General features: G+C 37.4%; 1 protein-coding gene across 1 annotated transcript in view; it reads left to right on the forward strand.

Moving 5' to 3' along the window:
* The window catches only part of CSRNP3 (cysteine and serine rich nuclear protein 3), a 65,882-nt gene that overhangs the window by 39,468 nt on the left and 6,074 nt on the right, over window positions 1–20,340 (forward strand). The window contains exon 2 of the mRNA XM_057746708.1: window positions 7,860–8,119. Within this exon, the coding sequence (XP_057602691.1) occupies window positions 7,860–8,119 (260 nt within the window). The remainder of the gene's footprint in view (window positions 1–7,859; window positions 8,120–20,340) is intronic.

Genomic DNA, 20,340 nt, shown 5'->3' on the forward strand with positions numbered 1-20,340 from the left:
CGTAGAAATCTTAGACTCCTCGGAAAATTTTAATGTTATCTAAAGGAATATACATAATGTGAACAGAGAAAAGGGGTGATAACATTGATCAAGATTCTGTGAAATTGTTCTCACTAATAATAAGGTCAGATGGCCAGTTGAATATATGGAACAGGAAAGAAATTTCCCAACTTCCAGTCTGTTTGGGGCAGAACTGAACAGAATGCAGGGCCCAGATTTAGCAAAACACTTTAATATTCTATTGTCTTTCAAATATTTTGCTTAAGGATTTGAATGTATAAACTTTAAGTCATGTATCATATCAACACACAATTTATCATATAAAGACCAGAAGGAAGACTTCATGTCAAATATAGAAATGGAACTCCAAGATTCATGATGCCTAGTACTGTTTGATGGATGAACTGATGAAAAAGGAAAATTAGAAAGAAACTTGGTAGATAACTCAATTAGTGGTACTATTTTGATCTATGGTTTAATCTAAATTTGTTTTAGTTTAACAATTCACCATCCCCAGTATTAACTGCATTTGATGTTGATGGCTAAGGCTTTCTAAGTCGCATCACATTTTCAGTGGGACATCAGTTTAACGTAAGCAGGAGAGGGTCAGTGCTAAGTCAACTATATATTAAGATTATATATAAGAAAGCACATGATTTATTTTTAAAATTTTTGTTCTTTCAATTTTTAAAAAATTTTTGAGTATAGTTGATTTACAATGTTGTATTAGTTTCAGGTATACAACTAAGTGAATCCTTTATACATATACATATATCTATTCTTTTCCAGATTCTTTTCCCATAGAGATTTTTACAAAATATTGAGTAGAAAAAAAAAATATTGAGTAGAGTTCCCTGCACTATACACTAAGTCCTTATTAGTTTCTTTCAATTTTTTAATTTCACGTTCATAACTTCAAAACATAGTATTTATTCCCTTTGTCCTAACAAGTATGAGAACAAAATGACCCCCTCCCTATTTTTTTAGATTACTCTCAAGAATTAGGGGGAAAGTGCACGGGGCATCTTTAATAAATAAAAATGTGTGAATGAAAAATAGCTAACTCTGAGAAATGACCACCCTTTGTGAGTTAATCCTCTTGATTATGACATCAAAGCTGGAAGGTCGAAGTTTGCACTTAATTTTTATATGCAGCTTTCTGAACTTACATCAAAATCCTGGGCAGTAAACCTTATTTTTTTTAAAGCTGAGAATTACAAGTAGATGATTACACTAGTAAACCTCCCCTATAATGTCAAATTCCGCTTGCAGTGTGCCGAGCAGCCTGGGCTGTAGCTGTCAGGAGAGACTCAGGAGAGGGCTGGTTCCCTCAACACAGAGCTCGTGCCTGCTTGTGTGGACGTAGCTGACAGACTGAATGGATGACGACGTGACATGCATGTTCATGATCCAAAACAAAGCTTTAGCCTCAAGGGTCATCTTTTTATATGATTTCCGTTCTTGTTAATTTTTTTTCCTGCAAGGCATAGACAATATTTTTACCTATCTTGATAGAAAATGTATTCTCACATAGTGTTATGTGAGAGCGTTTTTTGTTTTGTTTTCTTTTTGTAAACTAAGGATTTAAACTAAAGGGTCTCATCTTGAATTATTTTACTCAGAAGCTGCAATGCACAAAAAGACGTTTATTAGTCTAGAGAGTAACCATTGTGAATATTTTCAAATTATTATTAGGATGGAAAATACTTACTGCTAAAGGGTTGAACTACCTAATCTCGTCTATGAATTATAAACCTATTCCTCCTCTGCAAACGGACTGACATCAGAATGATGGTGACTGATCCTTATGTATGTTTATCATATTTTATATTCTTCAGTCTATTTGCTGCTTTACTAGTACATAAATTGGTTGGTTGGTTCGAAATGGGGAAGAATGGCATTTAGAGGCTAGAGAGACAGATGTGTTACAATTTGAAAAGCACTTACAGCTATCATGCACACTATAGGAAACCAAATTCAAATTGGGACTTGATATCTTGAGCATCACTTCAAGTGAGAGCTACTCTTCCTTGATTTTTGTTTCTGAATGCTGCCTTTATAGTAATAAGGGCAGAAGTAAAAGAAGAAGAAAAAAAAAACCTGATTTGCTATTTGGTGGATTCTGACATTTTCTTACATTTATTGACTCTGTCTTGGTTCTGATGACCTTGTGGGAAATGCAAAGCACTTCAATTCCAAAATATGTCCAGTGTTTGAGAAAGTCTCTTTCTTTTGTTTGTGATTGTTTCTGCATGTGTTATATCCTTCATAACTAACAATACAAAATAAATTCCTGAGTATAACATAACAACATAACATAACATTGATTTGGCCATCACTTTACATTGCATACTTAAGGTAATTTGGATTTTGTTCATGGTTGGAAGGAAAATATTCCCAATTCGTCTTTACTTTTATTTTGCTTCTCATTTACTCAGGCCTTAAGATATTTCCTTCTTATCAGTCTTTTGGAATTGCTCCCACTCAAATGATTTACTACCGCCCTAAATACCTTACTTGAGCAAAATAACAAAAAACACAACTGGGCAAATATATTTGAGAAACTTGAGAATGTGACTTAAAGGAATAAAAGGGAACAATTAGAACAAAGAAGAATTACTTTTGATAGCAAAATTGGCTTCATTTTCAAAGGAACTACTCCTATGTTTCTTGGTTACCAGATCCATTTTCACTCCTTACTTGTGGTTAGGATTTGAGACCATGTGTGTGACACCATGATCAAAAGGGGCTGACCTTGGCAGTCATGTCAAGCTGGAGAAGATGTAAAAATATTATCACAGGAAATTTGCAGAAGTCACATGTAAAGATTAAAGACATATAGTTTTTTAATCTTAATAATTTTAAACATTGGAAATTGACTTAATACCTGAGCTGTTATGCTAATTTCTATGCAAAATATTTTCTGATGAAACTGGATTTTCTGTTTGAAAGCTAGGCCTCATGACTTCATAACTGATTTGGTCTTGATTTCTTCTTCCAAAGGTAAGAAACAAGGTGCATACTTTCAGAGCCCCTGATTAGTTTGGTCTGTATGATTCAAAAACACAAGTTTTTATTGCCCACGATTTACCCAAATAAATTAATTTCAACAATTTCACTTTGCTTCTACTAAATTTGCCCCAAATAAATGAAAAATAAACTCAAAATATTTTCTTACAAATCATCTGGCGTTTTCCTTTTGAGCATAGTGCATAGGAAAAAGAAGTATACTGTTAATTTCAGACCCAACTGGTAGAATTAATATTTTCCACAATTCACCCCTTGCTTAACATCAGACTGGATCATAAACTCCCAGCCTCCACATGCTCACTTTAGTGCCAGAATACATAGCTCTGTTTACTGCTTTCTGCCTTTCCAGCTATAGCACGGCTTTGCTGATAGTTATGACACTAAAAGACCTAAGTGTGCCTAAAGAGGGTAACTAGACTGCTCCTCAAGCACTGGCCCCCGAGTGACTGCATTATGGCTTCCATTTTTTAAAAAATTATTTTATCGAAGTATAGTTTTTATTTATAAAACTATAAAATAAAAATTATGTAAACTATAACAATAAAACGATAAACTGTGACAATAAAATAAAAATTTATTTTATTGAAGCACTGTAACATAACATTTACAATGCTATGTTAATTTCTACTGTACAACAAAATGATTCAGTTATACATATATGTATATATTTTTCATACTCTTTTCCATTGTGGTTTATCACAGGCTAGTGAATATGGTTCCCTGTGCTCTACAGGAGGGCCTTGTTGTTTATCCATTCTGTATATAACAGTTTCCATCTGCTAATTCCAAATGGCTTCCATTTTTAATCTACTCTGTTCATGATCTCTTTATACAGTATATGGTACAGCTTATTTTATTTTATCTACTTACAGTCTCACCCTGGCATTGTGAATTAGTCAGTTTCTCAACTCTCTTCTACATTCATTTTTAAAAGCATTTTTTAAGGATGGGTAACTTCTGCAGATAGCTAATGTCAGTTACTCTGTGCTGTTTATTCCTTTAATTTACAAGGATCAATATTATCTCCATAATATGTGATCATTTTACAGCAACATCAGTGTGGCCCTGATGTGCTAACCATAATGGTGGTCCCAAGAGCTGTGTCCTGGGCAGGATATAAAGTATTGTTGCATTTAGACACTTCTGTTTCAGGATGGTAACTGTGAACAGGATAAAAGAAGAGGAGCTGAGAGGCAACAAAATATTAGCATTGTGTATGAAAACACACTAGTTATTTTTCAAAGCAGTAATGAAAGCCACCTTCTCCTTCTCCTTCCTCTTTTTTCTTGCTCTTGACCTCACAGGAGTAATATGAACCCTGAACTGTATAGAGACACAAAGTTGAGTTCCATCCTTCTGTAAAGGGCACAAATTACTGGGTAGGTGTATCAGGGAGGTTTTGGATTCCTAAAGGCAGATGTGCTGAGTGAATTTAATTGGTTTGTCCCAGGCTTGAAGAACACAGACTCTTTTTCTGATAACTTCATCCTGTGATGTTAGTCAAATCGGGGCCTAGAGGCAGGAGGTAGCCCACAAGGGCCCAGGCGATGGCTCCAATTCAATCATCGAAAGAGAGACATGAGTGGCTCCTAAGTTTAGGAAAGCCACACTTAAAATATCCCTCATAAGGCTGATCTGATGGCATTTCAAAGCCTTCCTTTAAAAATATATAACATAGGCTTTTCGATCATTGTTTCTACAATGCTACTTATAATATACAAGTGCTAAGCACAAGCGCTAAACATGTGTAAGCACATGTTTGAATTATAAACCCTAGTGGATAGGAAGTAGCACTAATCCTAGTGCCCTTTGACTATGTTATAAATGCCAAGAGCCCAGGTAAAGGGCTCTCTGCTCTCTGCCACTATTGTCTTCTTCCAAGCCTTGGAAAATCATCTCTTAACTGTCTTTTGGGGAAAGTATAATCTGGCTTTTTGTGAAAGGGTGGTACAAGGTTGAAGAATTCTTCTTACAATCTAAAAATACAGGTAAAAAATCTAAATAAATTTTTTAAAAAAGAAATTGGTCTAAAGTATTAAAAATTATCTAAAAATCAGTAATAAAGTTGTCAGAGGTGTTTACAATAATTATTTTAAGTGAGTACATTAAAATATTTTTATTTTATTTGTAAAGTATGGCCTTGAAAGATAATGTCTTCAGGGCATCATTTTTATGGTATTAAGAATAAAATAGGTTGACGGTTATCCCCTAAAAAGCAGAGGCTCTAGCCTGCTGTAAGGTGGTGATGGATGAGGTTGTCAGATAGGGTAGCAGATTACTGGGCATACTGTTGAATTTTGTTTTCTACAGTGATCTTTTACATTTTGACAAATTCTTCTTTGTTTTGAGATGATTTAAACATACAGTTTTGAAGTAGATCAGCTTTTAAATCTAAGCTGAAAATTGTCACTGCTGCCAGGAGTACAAGTATGTTGCCGTGAACGTGTACATAAATAAATGGGGAAACTATGTACGTGCTTGAAAGCGTTTGCTTCCTGGCAATCTCTTCTGGAGAAGTAAAGCAATAAAGAGGAGGAAAAGTTGGGAAAGCTAAATTCTTGCCCAAATGTCCTACTTTTCTTCCTTTGTAATCTTTTGAGTCTGTTTCTGCTGTTTGAGTTTCTCATCACTGGAAATGGAAGTTCCACAGGGCAGGGATCACCATCTGATTTTTCTACAGATATGTCCAATCATTTAGAAAGTGCCTGGCATATAATAGGCCCTTGTTTTATATTTATTGAATAAATAAATCCTTGAAATACAGAGAGCAGCCTCTCTCTATTTGGCTTGAATGTTTTATGGGAGAAAAATGAGATAAATGAACTTGAACCCCCTTGAAAGAATATTCTTATATAAATCCAAAGTGATACTGTATTCACTTTTACTTCACTGCTTATACAGTCTTCCAAATAAAAATCATCTTTGGTCTACAAATAATAAATGTTGGGAGGATGTGGAGAAAAGGGAACCCTTGTACACTGCTGGTGGGAATGCAAATTTGTGCAGCCACTGTGGGAAAACAGTATGGGGGTTTCTCAAAAAACTAACAATAGAACTACCATATGACCCAGCAATTCCACTCCTGGGTATATATCCAAGAAAACCAAAAACACTAATTTGAAAAGATACATGCACCCCAATGTTTATAGCAGCTTTATTTATAATAGCCAAGATATGGAAACATCCTAAATGCCCATCAACAGATGAGTGGATAAAGAAGCTGTGGTATATATATATACAATGAAATACCAGTCAGCCATAAAAAAGAACAAAATATTGCCATTTGCAGCAATATGGATGGACTTGGAGGGCTAAGTGAAATGCTAAGTGCTATGTGAAATAAGTCAGACAGAGAAAGATGGATACTGTATGATGTCACTTGTATGTGGAATCTAAAAAATACAACAAACAAGTGAATATAATATAAAAGAAGCAGCCTCACAAATATAGAGAACAAACCAGTGGTTGCCAGCAGGGAGGGGGGAGGGACAATAACAGGATGGCAGGGTGGGAGGTATAAACTATTGGGTATAAAATGGGCTCAAGGATGTATCGTGTAACACAGGGAATATAGCCAATATTTTACAATAACTGTAAATGGAAAGTAACCTTTAAAAAGTATGTAAAAATAAAACATTTTTAAAGAGATATATAATCCCCCCCAAAAATCATCTTTGGAGTCTGCAGCAGTTGACATCTACCAGAATTAGTGTGACACCAGCTCTCAGCCTTATTCAACTCCCTTAGTGTGACCTCAGCTCTCTACAGTGGCGTGATGGTTAAGATACTGGGCTTTCAAATAATGAATCCCGGTTTCACCATATGACCTTGGCCATGTTATTTAACCTTTGGTGGATTAGTTTTCTCAAAATGGAGACATGGGTAATTTCAACACAGGGAGTTATAAGGATAAGATGAGATAATTCATGTATTCTCTGCATAGTCCATGTTAGCTGATATATATTTTTTTCCATCCAAGGAGTTCATTGTTTCTTTCTGTTTCATTGAATGAAATCACTCAAATGCTGCAAAACTGGGTTACTTCACTACAAAATAAAAAGACTGGGCTAGATGATGTCTAGCATGTCTTCCAACTCCAAAAGATCAGAATTATAACATGTAGCTCTCTTTCTCTCAACTACAGTGTGTATCTCAACCTTCCATGGTGCTCTGTGCATCTTGATGTCCCTGTAACTAGTAATAAAGGTTCTGATATATCTCATGACATTTTTGATTTTCTCAGTGTATACTTGGATTAAAATCCCACTGTCTGTATGTTATTTATTGAAGTTTTCATCAAATGAAAGCTTGGTTAGATTTAGATTGTAAAAATACCTAAACAATGCCATCGAGACTTTTTCGTTTAAATTTGTATTGCTTTTTGGAATTTTCTAAAATTTAAAAATAGACATTCTTTTCATGCCAAGTGCCTTCCATATCAAAATAAAAGCCAACATATGAGAGTTTGTAGTGTGTGTCTTTTCTGACTATAGTGTGATATGACTCATGTGAAAACCATAAAAGCAAAATCAAAAGGTTAGGGGAAATGAGAAATTAAATTCTGCCGTTGATTCACAGACTACTGGCAACTTTCCTAAAAGTTTGCTTTGCCTACCATTATAAAAGGACTTAAAAGTCTACTCCACAATAGCTGGAAGAAAATCTAAGAAAGGAAAGAGAAATCAGTGCCAATTCTGAGAGACAAATATTCTCCCAGCCAGAAAGGGTTGACCGTAGGTTCAAGGTCATGGAGTGGCAATTCCTAACTCTTCGCCTCATCTGAAAACTGCCACCCTGGCTGTTAACCGAATTGTCTCTTTCCCTTTCAGCTTCCTCCATCCTCAAAAGGGAGAAGCGGCTGAGGACCAAGAATGTGCATTTCAGTTGTGTCACCGTGTACTACTTCACCAGGAGGCAGGGCTTCACGAGCGTGCCCAGCCAAGGTGGCAGCACGCTGGGCATGTCCAGCCGCCACAACAGCGTGCGCCAGTACACCCTGGGCGAGTTTGCACGAGAGCAGGAGAGGCTGCACCGCGAGATGCTGAGAGAACACCTCAGGGAGGAAAAACTGAATTCTTTAAAACTAAAGGTAAAAAAAACCTTAGAAACTCACTTTTTTGCCAGACCTCCTAACCTTACCTCAATTTAGTTGCATTAACCATTTTCATATTTAGATCCACAGATTAAACTGGACATTTTCCACAACAGGCAGTCTGCTGAGGCTTTTTTAAAGCAAAAACAGTATGGTCTCTTCACTGAAAGCAGCGCAGAAAACTTACCTGACATGGTTTATGTATTCGTTCTATAAATATTTATTTAGATCATAGACCCTGTGCTTGGACTGGGGCTAACCAGTATGAAAAATAGATGTGGTCCCTTTTCTCCTGGAACTTATATATTAATAGGAAAGAAAAATATTAGTCATGCAGACAAAATAAAATCACAGCTTCATGAAGTGCTGTGAAGAGGAGTTGCAAGGTGCTATGAAAGTATGTAACAGGGAATTGATGTGGTCCGGAGGTCAAGGAAGGTTTCCTCAAGGTAGTGACGATTGAACTGAAATCTGGACAAATAATTAGACAGGAAAGGTTGGCAAGATTGGTTCAGGCAGGAAGGAGAGCTGGGGCTGCCTCGTGGCAGGAGGAAGCACAGGGACCACACAGAGACTTGTGTGGCTGGAGCAGAGATGAAAAGGGTAGAATAACGTGAAGGGAGTCGGGTTGGGCTTTGTAGATCCGGTTAAGACATTTTTCTCTTTATTCCAATGCCATCAGAAGTCATCCAGGCATTTTAAGCATGGGGTCATGGTGGTGGGATAATGTGATCTGGTTCATGCTATGATGTGAGAATAGCTTTGGGGCAGGGGTGGCCATGTTGGGGGGAACTTATGGAGTCAGACCAGTTAAGAGGCTATTGCAGTAGTCGAAGAGAGAGATGTTGGTAGGTTAGATTAGACTGATGGTACGGGAGATGAAGAGAGATGGACCGAGGGAGTCATTTAGAAAACAAAATCAACAGTCCTTGATGAGGGTTAGATTAGGAAGGGAAAGAGGAGGACTGTCAAGACTCCAAAATTTCTGGCTTGCAAAACTGAATGGGTTGTGGGTGATAGTACCTTCCTCAATGACGGGGTTTTAACGAGAAATCCAGGAACAGAAGCAGGTGGTGGGGGGATTGGTTATATAATGAGATTGTTTGGGGAGATACTGATTTTGAGAGGCTTTTGAGTTATCAAAGAAATGTCAGGGAGGAATCTAGGTGGAGATAACTACTGTTGTGCCACCTTAGAGATTAAGTGGAGAGAAACAGAGCTCAGAAAACCTTTTCCTTGACTCTGTATTTGTATTGATCCATCAGCCTATCACTATATAGAAGATGCTCTGCCATCATTATCTGATGACAAAGGAAATCTTTCTTAGGAAAATCAGAGTACTTAACATAGAGGATCGCTGATTAAATAGCAGAAGCACCATAAGCACACCTGTTTTACTTATATCTTTAGTTTCCAGTATGAAGGCAGTTGGCAGAGGTTTGATGCGTGTTTCAAAACACCTTGTTTTTCTGCATTTTGCAGTTTATGTGTATGCTTTGTTCCCAACCACACAAGAAGGCAGTTGCTTCAATGAAGCTAGACACAACCTAGCCTTGAGCATGTCTTATAGTTCCTTCAGCAGTATTTCTTGACAGATTTCGTTGAAAATCCCTTAAGATTTTTTGGTAGCAAGCCACTATTATTGTCGTTGTTCTCCATGATTGCTTTGCATGTATCCTAATTTAATAATAATTCTCAGATTTGCTTCTGAAATCCACCCTCTGCTTTTCTAACCCACTGCAAGCCAGCTCTACCCTCTACCCGAAGGGTGAAGTCATTCTCCAAACTCAAATATTGGCAAGACAATAGTGATGGCTGCCATTCATTAAGTGATTTTTATTTGCCAGGCATTTTATAAACATTATTTAATTTAATTCTAACAAAAACCCTCTGGGATAGGTAAATTAAGAGACCATGTGTACAACTGAAGAAAAAGAAGCACAAAGCTGTTAAGTAACTGGCTCACTCGATAGAGAACTGGTTTTATTATCTTGTTCCTTCCTATCTGAAATTAATTGATTATCCCCTATAGGCACTGGGAAAGGCAACCTCTGTACCTGTAGGGAGTCATCCCTTTCTGGTGTTTGGTACTGTGTGCGGTGGTTTCTAACGGCTGGGGGACTGTAATTCTGTCTGAGAACCAGAAGATTTACTGCGGTGACCTTCGAAGCACATTGTACATGCAATGGTTGTTAGGGTGAGCTACGCACCTGCAGGAGCCTTCCTCCATACCAGGCACTAATATATTCTGATACCATCATTTGTATTCAGTTACTTCTACCCTTTCATTCTAACAAGCTAAAGAAGAAGCAAAAAGAGGCTTCTACTATTGATTCACTTTTGTCATTGTGCCTGCTGTTGGAAGTTAGAGGCAGTCATCCAAGCGGGTGTCACGTCTTGGTTTGTCCCTGATAACTGAAAACATGCAGCTTTTCCTTTTGGCGAAGATATAAACAAAAGGCATTTGGATATCAGCACTCCTTCCAAGTGAATATCAAGCGAAAAGATAATGAATGGGATTCTAAGGTTTTCTGATCTAAGCCTCACTGTACTGTTTCCGAGTATTCAGAAACTCAGAGACACGTTACGTAAAACTAAGAAAAGATCACAGCAATGTGGCTTCATTGGCTACAAAATCTGAGGGGAATTAATAGAGGAAAAACATATATTTCAGTTGTGATTCCTCTAGTATGTTAACTTTGTGAGTTTTTAGATATCATTGCCTATGCCTAAGGTTTAGCTATCGAAAATGTAAAATTAGCTATCCAAAAGCATTACCTATCCAAAACTTTCACTCTGATACTTGAAACTTCACTTTTAATATGACATTTGCTTTGGAATATATCTCTGGGATAAGCAACCAAATGTGACTAAATTGATTTCATTTTTTGGCTGGAGCAGCAAAAGCGGGTCAATAGCAGAGAGAGGGGGTCCAAGAGGAAAGGGCGGGTTATTAAAGACAAACTTTGCCACGTTGGTTTTACCTGGAGCTGGTCCTCTGTGGGTGACAATGGACCGCCCATTGACCAAGGAGAGAGGAGGCAGCATCTGACAAAAAACACTTTCCGAAGCTCTCAGTATCAAACATCTTCCGAAGCCCTCGCTATGGAGACCAGATAAAACACGCCGGGAATCCCATTGGACTCCAAACTGGGTACTTTCCTTCCTGCTTACCTGAGAACCAACAGCCCCGGAACAGTAAGGAGAAGTTTCTCTTTCATCTCTACCTGTGTGTCTTTCCAGGGTGTCTCTCTAGGTTCTAAATAGTGAACCATTTATCGATAGCACCTCCTCCAATGGGGCCTTAATAGTGAAAGGCTAGTAAAAAGAACACACACACATCTTGATGTTTCTTTATAAGAAATATTTTAGAAACAAAATAAGGATAGAAATTTAGGTTTCCATTGTAAAATGTCTTTTTATTTCGTGATTCATCTCCATCAAATTATGAGTTTGTTATATTGAGAAATAATATATACAATTAGATTTGAAGAACAAATCCAATTTTATTTTGGGGGTTCAAGTGTGTCTTTTTTGTTGGTGGTGTTCCAAACATTGTCTAGAAACAATTAATAGAGAAGGCTTATTGAATAAAGTGCATGTTTCTAGAAGAAATAACTAGCTTTAGATTTCTAAATTACAGAGCACAGTTCTTTTTCCCTGTCAAGCCCATTCAAACATGTCATACTCTTCACAGTAATCAATGCAGTCATCTTAATACTATACTTTTTTACAAATTAAGTACTTAGATTTCATCATCTGCACACATTGTTGAACAATTACGTTAGTCTTTATTCCCATTTCACATGTATCTGTAAAATGCATTAGTCTGTTTATATATTTCAAAAGAGCCTTAGCAATTAAATCGCCTCTGGGGTTATATCTTACTGGATTCTCCTACCTTGGTGCAGGAAATGTAACTTAGTTGTTACAGCTTTCCCAGCACTCTCTTTCTTAATGTTTTCTCAACCTGGATTATTCTTCCTCCCTTTTCTAAGATCAAGGTTATCTCTACTCTGGTACCATTTCCAGAGGCTTTGCAGGGTTGTACACTTTTCTCATGTGTTCCTTGAGTAACACTTGGTTGTTTGTTCTCTTTCCTCATTTAAAAAAAAAAATAGAGTTGCCAGATGGTAACTCTTCCTTTAATGAGCAAGCTTTAAAATATACCTATCTAAATCTCCTTCACCCAAAATCTTAGATTTATGACTCTGCTTTATTCATTTAGCGATTTTCCTGTACAGTATTATAATTCTCCCCCTTTACCCCCAGCTCTGCCCCTTGTATCTTCTTAACAGTCTTGTGATTTAACTAATCTCCAGGTAAAGATGCTAAAGGCCCAGGAGATAGAAGGGATTAGAATTTTGTGAGAGATGGTTGACACCAAATATCTCTAATCTATAGTTTCCAAGTTTGGGGATGTGTTTTTAACTATTTCCTCATACTACCATTCTTGTTGGACAGGTCGGAATCTGCTGGTCTTGATATTTTCAAACTCCACTTATCCATACAGAAATTTTTTGTCAGCCTCTGTAAAGATTACTCAAGAGCATACTCAGTACCAGTGCTTCCAGAATGCATCCCCCAATGGAGGCCTGTTCCAATACCAAATGGAAAACTTTGATTTCCCAAATACATGCCAGGTCATACATACAACATATTTTCACAAGAACAGAGAAAATACACCCAACCAAAGTGATGCATCCTGAGAGACTGAGCTTCAGCTCTGAGCAAATGCAATACACTTAAGAACAGGTTCTTTCAAAATATTGCTAGTATTTTCATTTACATGGAAAAATTAAGCATATGTAATCAAATCTCTATATTCCTCCTGTGAAATAAACATTGATCTTCTAGTTCAGGAGAAATCCATTGAACTGATTCTCCTGATTAAACTGTGGGGTTCAGGCAGCAGTGTGTTGGAGCCAGCTTGTAACAATTCCTCACTAAAGTGGGTTATCACAGCTCTTCCCCGTGGTCGCTCGAAATCACCCATGATGGGAGTATTCACACCACGGGACTTGACACGCACAAAACAAACACAACACAATTAGACAAACACAACAAATTCGACAACAAATTAGAAACATCCGTCCCTTTTTTTTTTTTCAGAGACCCAGTTGTTAAATATTTACCAGCACACGTTTGGATTCATTTAGTTTATTAGCCACTGCTAAAATAGGCAATGTTTGTCTAAACCAGAAGGGAGGATAAAGGAGTGTATGAAAAATTTATATGTCTTATTGTTGATATCATCATCTTTTCTGGTGACTTTTGGGGTGATATGTAAACCAAGGACTCATTGTAAATTCAGGTTGTTGAAATTCTTATCAGCTGACAAAACAACCAAACATCTCTGGTTCTTCAAGTGCATAATTAACCCAGTTCCAATTTGCCACCTGCAATAAGCAACTAATGAGCCCAAGAATTATACTGTAAGATTTGACTGAATATCAAAACAATATGAATGTTTTATTTTGGTTTATCAGAGACCTTAGCGACCAGGTAATCTATCCAGCTCATACCATGAAAGCAGGAATTCCTTTCATCGAATGCATATCCTGTGCATATTTGGATATACAAATACAGGTTTGTATATCCAGCCTCTTACTACACATCTCTGGCAACCCAAAGCACGCTGCTTTTTTAAAATAAAAAATTGTATTGAAGTATAGTTGATTATGGTTACCAATGAGGAAAGGCAAGGGGGGATAAATTAGGAGATTGGGGTTAACATATATACACTCCTATATATAAAAGTACACTGCTTTTTGAGAAAGCCATTCCGTTTTGCAGCTGTAATTGTTCGAAAGCTCTTCTTTCTATTGATCAACCTGTTATCCTCTAATTATACCTTTTGACCCTAATTCTGGCCTCTAGGGGCATAGAATAAATCTTGTCTCTGTTCTCCACACTCCTAGTGTTTGAAAGCAGTGTTGACGGACATGCAAATATTTGACAATAGATTATATGGGCTCCGTGTGTTCTGTGGGATTAAACATCCCTAGTTCTTTTCACTAATCCTCCTGTTTTTCAGACACTTTTTGGCCTTGGTTACCTTCTTCTGCGTATAATGTTATTTATTAACGTCCACCTCAGAATGTGGTACTTGATGTGGACATTGTACTCCGGGCAGGATTTGTTCTGTATATAGGAAAATGTTACATTACTTTCTCCCAAGTTGTGGATACTTTATCCATGGTTGTACACTAAGGGTACAGTAGCTTTTTGGACCTTAATCAATGTGTTTGTTCATATTATGCTGGTGGTTAAGTAAAACAACAGCAAACAAAAAACAAGTAAGCAAACACAAAAACTCAGGTATATCAGATCTGCATCATCATATAAATCAAAACTTTTTTAACATCTCCTGGGCAAGAATTCCCTTTAGGGCTAGGCATTGTGTACAGAGAGCGATCAATGAAGTTCTGGTTTTTATCTGAATGAACCTGATCTTGTCATCTAAAGATGTGATAAAACTGCTTTTTAGTTATTCATCCAAGATATGATTTAAAAACTATATTTAACGAGACAGGGCCAAGTTCAGGATACCCTCTCAGAGTAGTGACCCTCAAGAAGAAAAGTGGGCGCCTTCCCTGTCATCACCCCACAGCAACCTCCCTGGAGATTCTTTGCCGTGGTGGGTCACTGCTGCCAATAAGGTGTACGTGCGCCACCTCCCTTATGGGTGGCGCAAAGGAGCTGAACGTTGCTGTTCTTTGAAACATTTTCCACGTTTCAACTAACTAAAAATCCATGCATTCAGCCATACCCTTATTAGTAGGTTGTATTCCATCCTTCCATGAACAGGACCTAAGAAATTTTGTCAGAGAATCTCAAGACTAGATCACTGGCTTTCCAATTACATTCCATGGAGTCAGGGCTCTGGGTACCTCACTCTTGCTTTTGTCTGTTTTATATGTTAAGATGCTGCATGGACTTTAATTTGACAAATGGACATTCTCTCCCTTAGTGAGCCCAGGCAATAGTCACTTTTCCATGTCCTCACATGTAGAGAGACCATCTGTTTAAATCATCTTTTCTGGAATTTTATCTAGAATTAGCACTTTTTAAAATAATAATTCACGTGCATTTTGATTACATTTTAATTCCTTTCCCCATGACTCTTCACAGATATTAGACTGAGCAATCGTAACTTTAAGCTTTTTCATTGCTCTAAAACATGAATAGCCTGGACCTGGGGAATTCTTACATAAAACAGTACTCATTCATATCTGTTTTCTTGTTTAAAGGTTTTTTTTCCTAGATAGAGACTATGGAATCGGAATAGAAAGTAAATAATTCTACTTTGTGTCTTTGTATCTCTCCTCCCATTTTATTTGTAAATCATTTCCTCCTCCCCACTGCTTCTATAACTTGCTCATATATACTGTTGCACTTACTACACTATATCATATTTATTACGTGGTCATCTCCCCAGCAGGCTAGAAGCTCCTTAGATGGAAGAAATGTTATATATATGTAAACCTTGATACCTAGCACAGTGGCTGGCACTATAGCATAGTGATCGAGGATATTCATTCATTCATTCAAAAACATTTATTAATCAATTAGTATGACGTTGCAATTAACACAGGGCTGGAGATACAGTTGTAAGACAGATATGGTCCTTGTTCTCAATGTATTCACATTATAATGAGGGAGATGTACGTAAAACCAATCACCAAAACTAATATAGTCCTACAAAACTAGGCAGCATGGTATGCTGATTAAATGCAGGCCAAGGTAAATGAGTTAAAAGTCAGCTGAGAAAATCAAAAGTAACACATTAGTTCAAAAGTGGTAGCTATCACTTGGACCAGCTTCTTTTGTTGGCGTATCTATTAGAAAGAACACCTCCGCAAGCCCACAAAATAGATACTCAAAGGAAACGCTAACTGGTGAGAATGTCATATCTTCAGCTGGCTTCCTGTCTTCTTTTTTGAGCTCTTGTTCTCTGTGCATGAGTCACGTTTTTTAAAATTTCTGAATGAGCTAATTATAAGGAAGCTTGTCTGCTCTTTTGCCTCCTGCCGCACAGTGCTGAGATCATCTCTTGGAGTGTGGCAGCCACTGTGTCCTTTTCTTTTCTTCTGTACAGGTTTCTTATTACTCTAAGAATTTTCCAAACTGGTCTTGTGAGCTTGGCTCAAGCTTTGGTGTCAAATAGACCTGAGTTTGATTGTCAGTGCAATCACTAATTATCTATGTAGCTAGACTTTGGCAAATTATCTTCTCAAGGTGCCAGTTTTCTCAACTGTAAAATATTTCCTAAGATTGTTTGCAAATCAGGTGAGATAATGTATGTAAAGTATGGCGGGAGCTCAGCACCTGGTTTTCAGTGCGTGATAGCTCGGGTCCTTCTCCACGCCATCAGCATCGTTATCATAGGCAGGAGTCAGTGTTTGCCGAATTGAGTCATTTCTTTCACATTCTTATTTCCACTATCACTGTTCCATGTGTTAATAACTTTGTAATAACCAGGAGATTTTAAGAACACCTTTTTTTAAACACTGAAAGGAAGTGCTTTTATTTTTGTGGGTTTTGTTTTTTTGTTTGTTTTTAGCATTCTAATCAATCCACATTTTCAGTACTGCTCCCCTCTCTATAATCATTTTGCATTAAATTAGTTTCTTCAAGCACTTAATTCATCAAGAAGTTCATCTCTTTGGAATATATCCACTCCATGATATAGACCAAAAAAAAAGGGTCAATGCTGAGTTGACAATCCCCCCCCCCCACTCACTCCCTCCCCAGCCCAACCTGGTACTTGACTCATGATAGTCTGAGAATCGCTGCGCTGACTCTGACGGTAACGTGTAATGTGTCCCATCCCTCAAGTGTATTTGGATGAGCAAATGTTTTCCTCTGCTGGGCTTTGGGAACTGTTTACTCATACGTATCAGCACATATCAGGCAGAGTTGCCAAAGTGAGGTGTTTCAATTCTGTTTAAGAGAAGTTATAGTCCTTTCATTCATAGAGTGAGCCTGGACAAGTTTACACAGTGGCTCAAGAACTAAGTCCTGTCATAAGTAGCATCATTGAAACAAAGCAAGTACACACACACACACACACACACACACACACACACACAGAGACACACACCCCTTGAGATACCTCCAATACAGTATAAATAAATGCACACATGTATGGGATAAATATAAAATAAGGATCATTAAATCAAATTATGAGTTAAGTCATTACTTATCACCTATAAAATGGCTAAGACAGGGGAAGGGAGGTGCTACTTTCTGAAAACCTGCTGTGTATTTACATTTTGTGCTTTGCTTATGGATCCAGACAGGAAGGGATGCCACACAGGTTCAGCCAGTTGGGATAACGTGCCAGCCAATGAGAACATCGTGCTCTGTCCCATCTCAGGCTTTTGACACCATTGCTGCTCAGTGGGGAATACCTTCTGCCTCCACCTCTTCAGCTCTCCACTACTCCATCTTCCAATGCAAGCTTAGCTATGAAAGTCTACCCTCCTCACCCCATCACCAGCCCCAGCTCTAGGTGCCCCCCCGTACCTAGTCTTAGTGCTCTGTGTTCAAGCACAGCTAGGAAATCCTTACAAACTGGATTAAAATGACTAGATTTCTCTTCTCTTTAATCCACTGATTTCAAGACCTATGTCTTGTGCACCAACACACCTACAGCCCAACATAAAATAAGCACAAAAGATTATTGAATATATATTAAATATATAAAAAGAGTATGTCTATGTAATTATCAAGGCAGTTAAGAACACAAGCTGTAGCGTTAAATATTTAGGATTCTGATGTGGTACATACCTACCTCACTGCTTATGATCTTGGGCAAGTCATTTAGCAGTCCTGTACCTCAGTTTCCCCATCAGTTAAATGGATAGAATGCTATTATCTACTTCATGAGATTTTTGTGATGCTCAGTGAGTTAATGTGGGTAGAGTGCTTGGAGCAGTGACACGCAGATTCAAAGCTGTTGTTATTCATATTGCTATCATCGTCTCATATCTGACTCACCTCTTTTTCACCCCCACCTCCAATCTCTCTTTTTTCTTTCTCTCTTTCCTTCTCTCTCTCCCCCGCCAGCTCCCCCCCCCACACACACACACAAAGAAAAGCAGGTTTGAAGGTCAACATCATTTGGTGGTCTCCTTAAACCACATTTTTGGCAAGCTTTCTTTGAGCTCTCGGAAAGGCAACATTCTTTGGGAAAAGAACACTGAGCTAGAAATGGTCCAAGTCCCAGACTGTCTTCTAAGGAATCTACTTCAAAAGAGAGCATTCCCTTGAATGTGCTGGTTACTCTCTATGCATTTATTTTATAAACAAAACAGCTTTTTAGACACATTGTGGTTTAATTCCACATTACAGTCCCAGTATTGCATTAGGTACCATCAGAAATGTGGAATCTATCTGTTTTATACAGGGAAAAGCATGCTGAAATAGGGGTCAGGGAATTAGGTTCTATAAGTATGTCTTGGAGAGAACACAATTAATCTAAGCCTCAGTAATGCATAAAATAAGGAGGCTGCATTTGATGAACCAACATCTGAAAATTCGATGATTCTATTTTGAGATAGGAATGAGACGTTCAACGTATCACTCATGTCAAAGCAAAAAAAAATGTACAGGATAAATATTCTTCTGAAGATGGGTCATGGGGTAAAGGAGCCAGCAAAGACAGATAAGGAAATCTTGGAAGACTCCCTAGATTTTTTAGCACGAGATCTTGAAAACCTGATGAACATGAGTTGGTGGACAGAAATAGAGAGCTCACTGACATTTCCCCCATCGCTCTAATATAGAAAAATGCATTTGAAAATAATGTGTGTAATACTCTGATGTGAAAGAGCATTTAAACTCAGTAGGTTTGGCCTGAGTTTTAAAGGAGCAAACGGGCATATCCTGCAGCAGAGGGCTGGGGAAGGACTTCCAAGGGGACAGCAGAGAATAGTACTTGTCAATGGTTACATAAGCAAACCAGAAACTATGAGGAGAGGGAGGTAAGCCAATCCACCGGGTTAGCTAGAATATTTCCAGTCTTCACTAGAAATGGCAGAGATGATATTGGAGAGGTGAGGAAAAAACCTTGCCAGATTACTTCAGTGATAATGTGAGATTTTGAAAATCTAGATTAGGGCTCTTGTGGGTTCATGAACAAGAGTGAACACAGTGTGTAGCTCTGTATCAAGGACTTTTAGATTCTTAATTGAATTTTTATTTTAAAGTGAAATTGTTCATTGTGATTTAAGTATGTGGGAATAAGAGATGCAGATTTTATTTCTAAGGGCTCTTATATTTGTTATTTTATGAGTGAGGAATTGTTTTATTTTATTTTATTTTTATTGAAATACAGTTGATTTACAATGTGTTAGTTTCAGGTGTACGGCAAAGAGATTCAGGTATATATGTATATATATACATATATATAGCTGATATATCAGCTATATATATAGATACAGATAGATGATAGATAGATAGATAGATAGATAGATAGATAGATAGATAGATAGATCTTTTTAGATTCTTTTCCATTACAGGTTATTACAAGATATTGAGTATAGTTCCCTGTGCTATATAGCAGGTCCTTGTTGGTTATCTATTTTATATATAGTGTATATTTTAATCCCAAGCTCCTAATTTATCCTTCCCCTCACTGTCCCCTTTGGTAACCACAAATTTTTATCCTGTCTGTGAGTCTATTTCTGTTTTGAAAATAAATTCATTTGTATCATTTTTTTTAGATTCCACAAATAAGCAATGTCATAATGATATTTGTCTTTCTGTGTCTGACTTACTTCACTGAGTATGACAATCTCCAGGTCCATCCACATTGCTGCAAATGGCATTATTTCATCCTTTTTATGGCTGAGTAATATTCCATCATATTATATATGTATATACACATCATATATGTATATGTGTGTGTATATACGCGCACACACACACACACACACATCTTCTTTATCCATTCATCTGTTGATGGACACTGAGGTTGCTTCCATGTCTGGCTATTGTAGATAGTGCTGCTGTGAGCATTGGGGTGTGTGTGTCTTAGAATGGTAGTTGTCTCCAGATATATGCCCAGGCGTGGGATCCCTGGACCATACGGTATTGGAATAAGCATCATCTGCAGTTTATTTGAGATATAGTTGTTTTGTTTTTATTTATTTATTTGTTTGTTTGTTTGTTTGTTTTAAGCTCTTAATTGGAATATATTTGCTTTACAC

This window comes from Hippopotamus amphibius, chromosome 8, assembly GCF_030028045.1.
Source record: "Hippopotamus amphibius kiboko isolate mHipAmp2 chromosome 8, mHipAmp2.hap2, whole genome shotgun sequence".
Lineage (NCBI taxonomy): Eukaryota > Metazoa > Chordata > Mammalia > Artiodactyla > Hippopotamidae > Hippopotamus > Hippopotamus amphibius.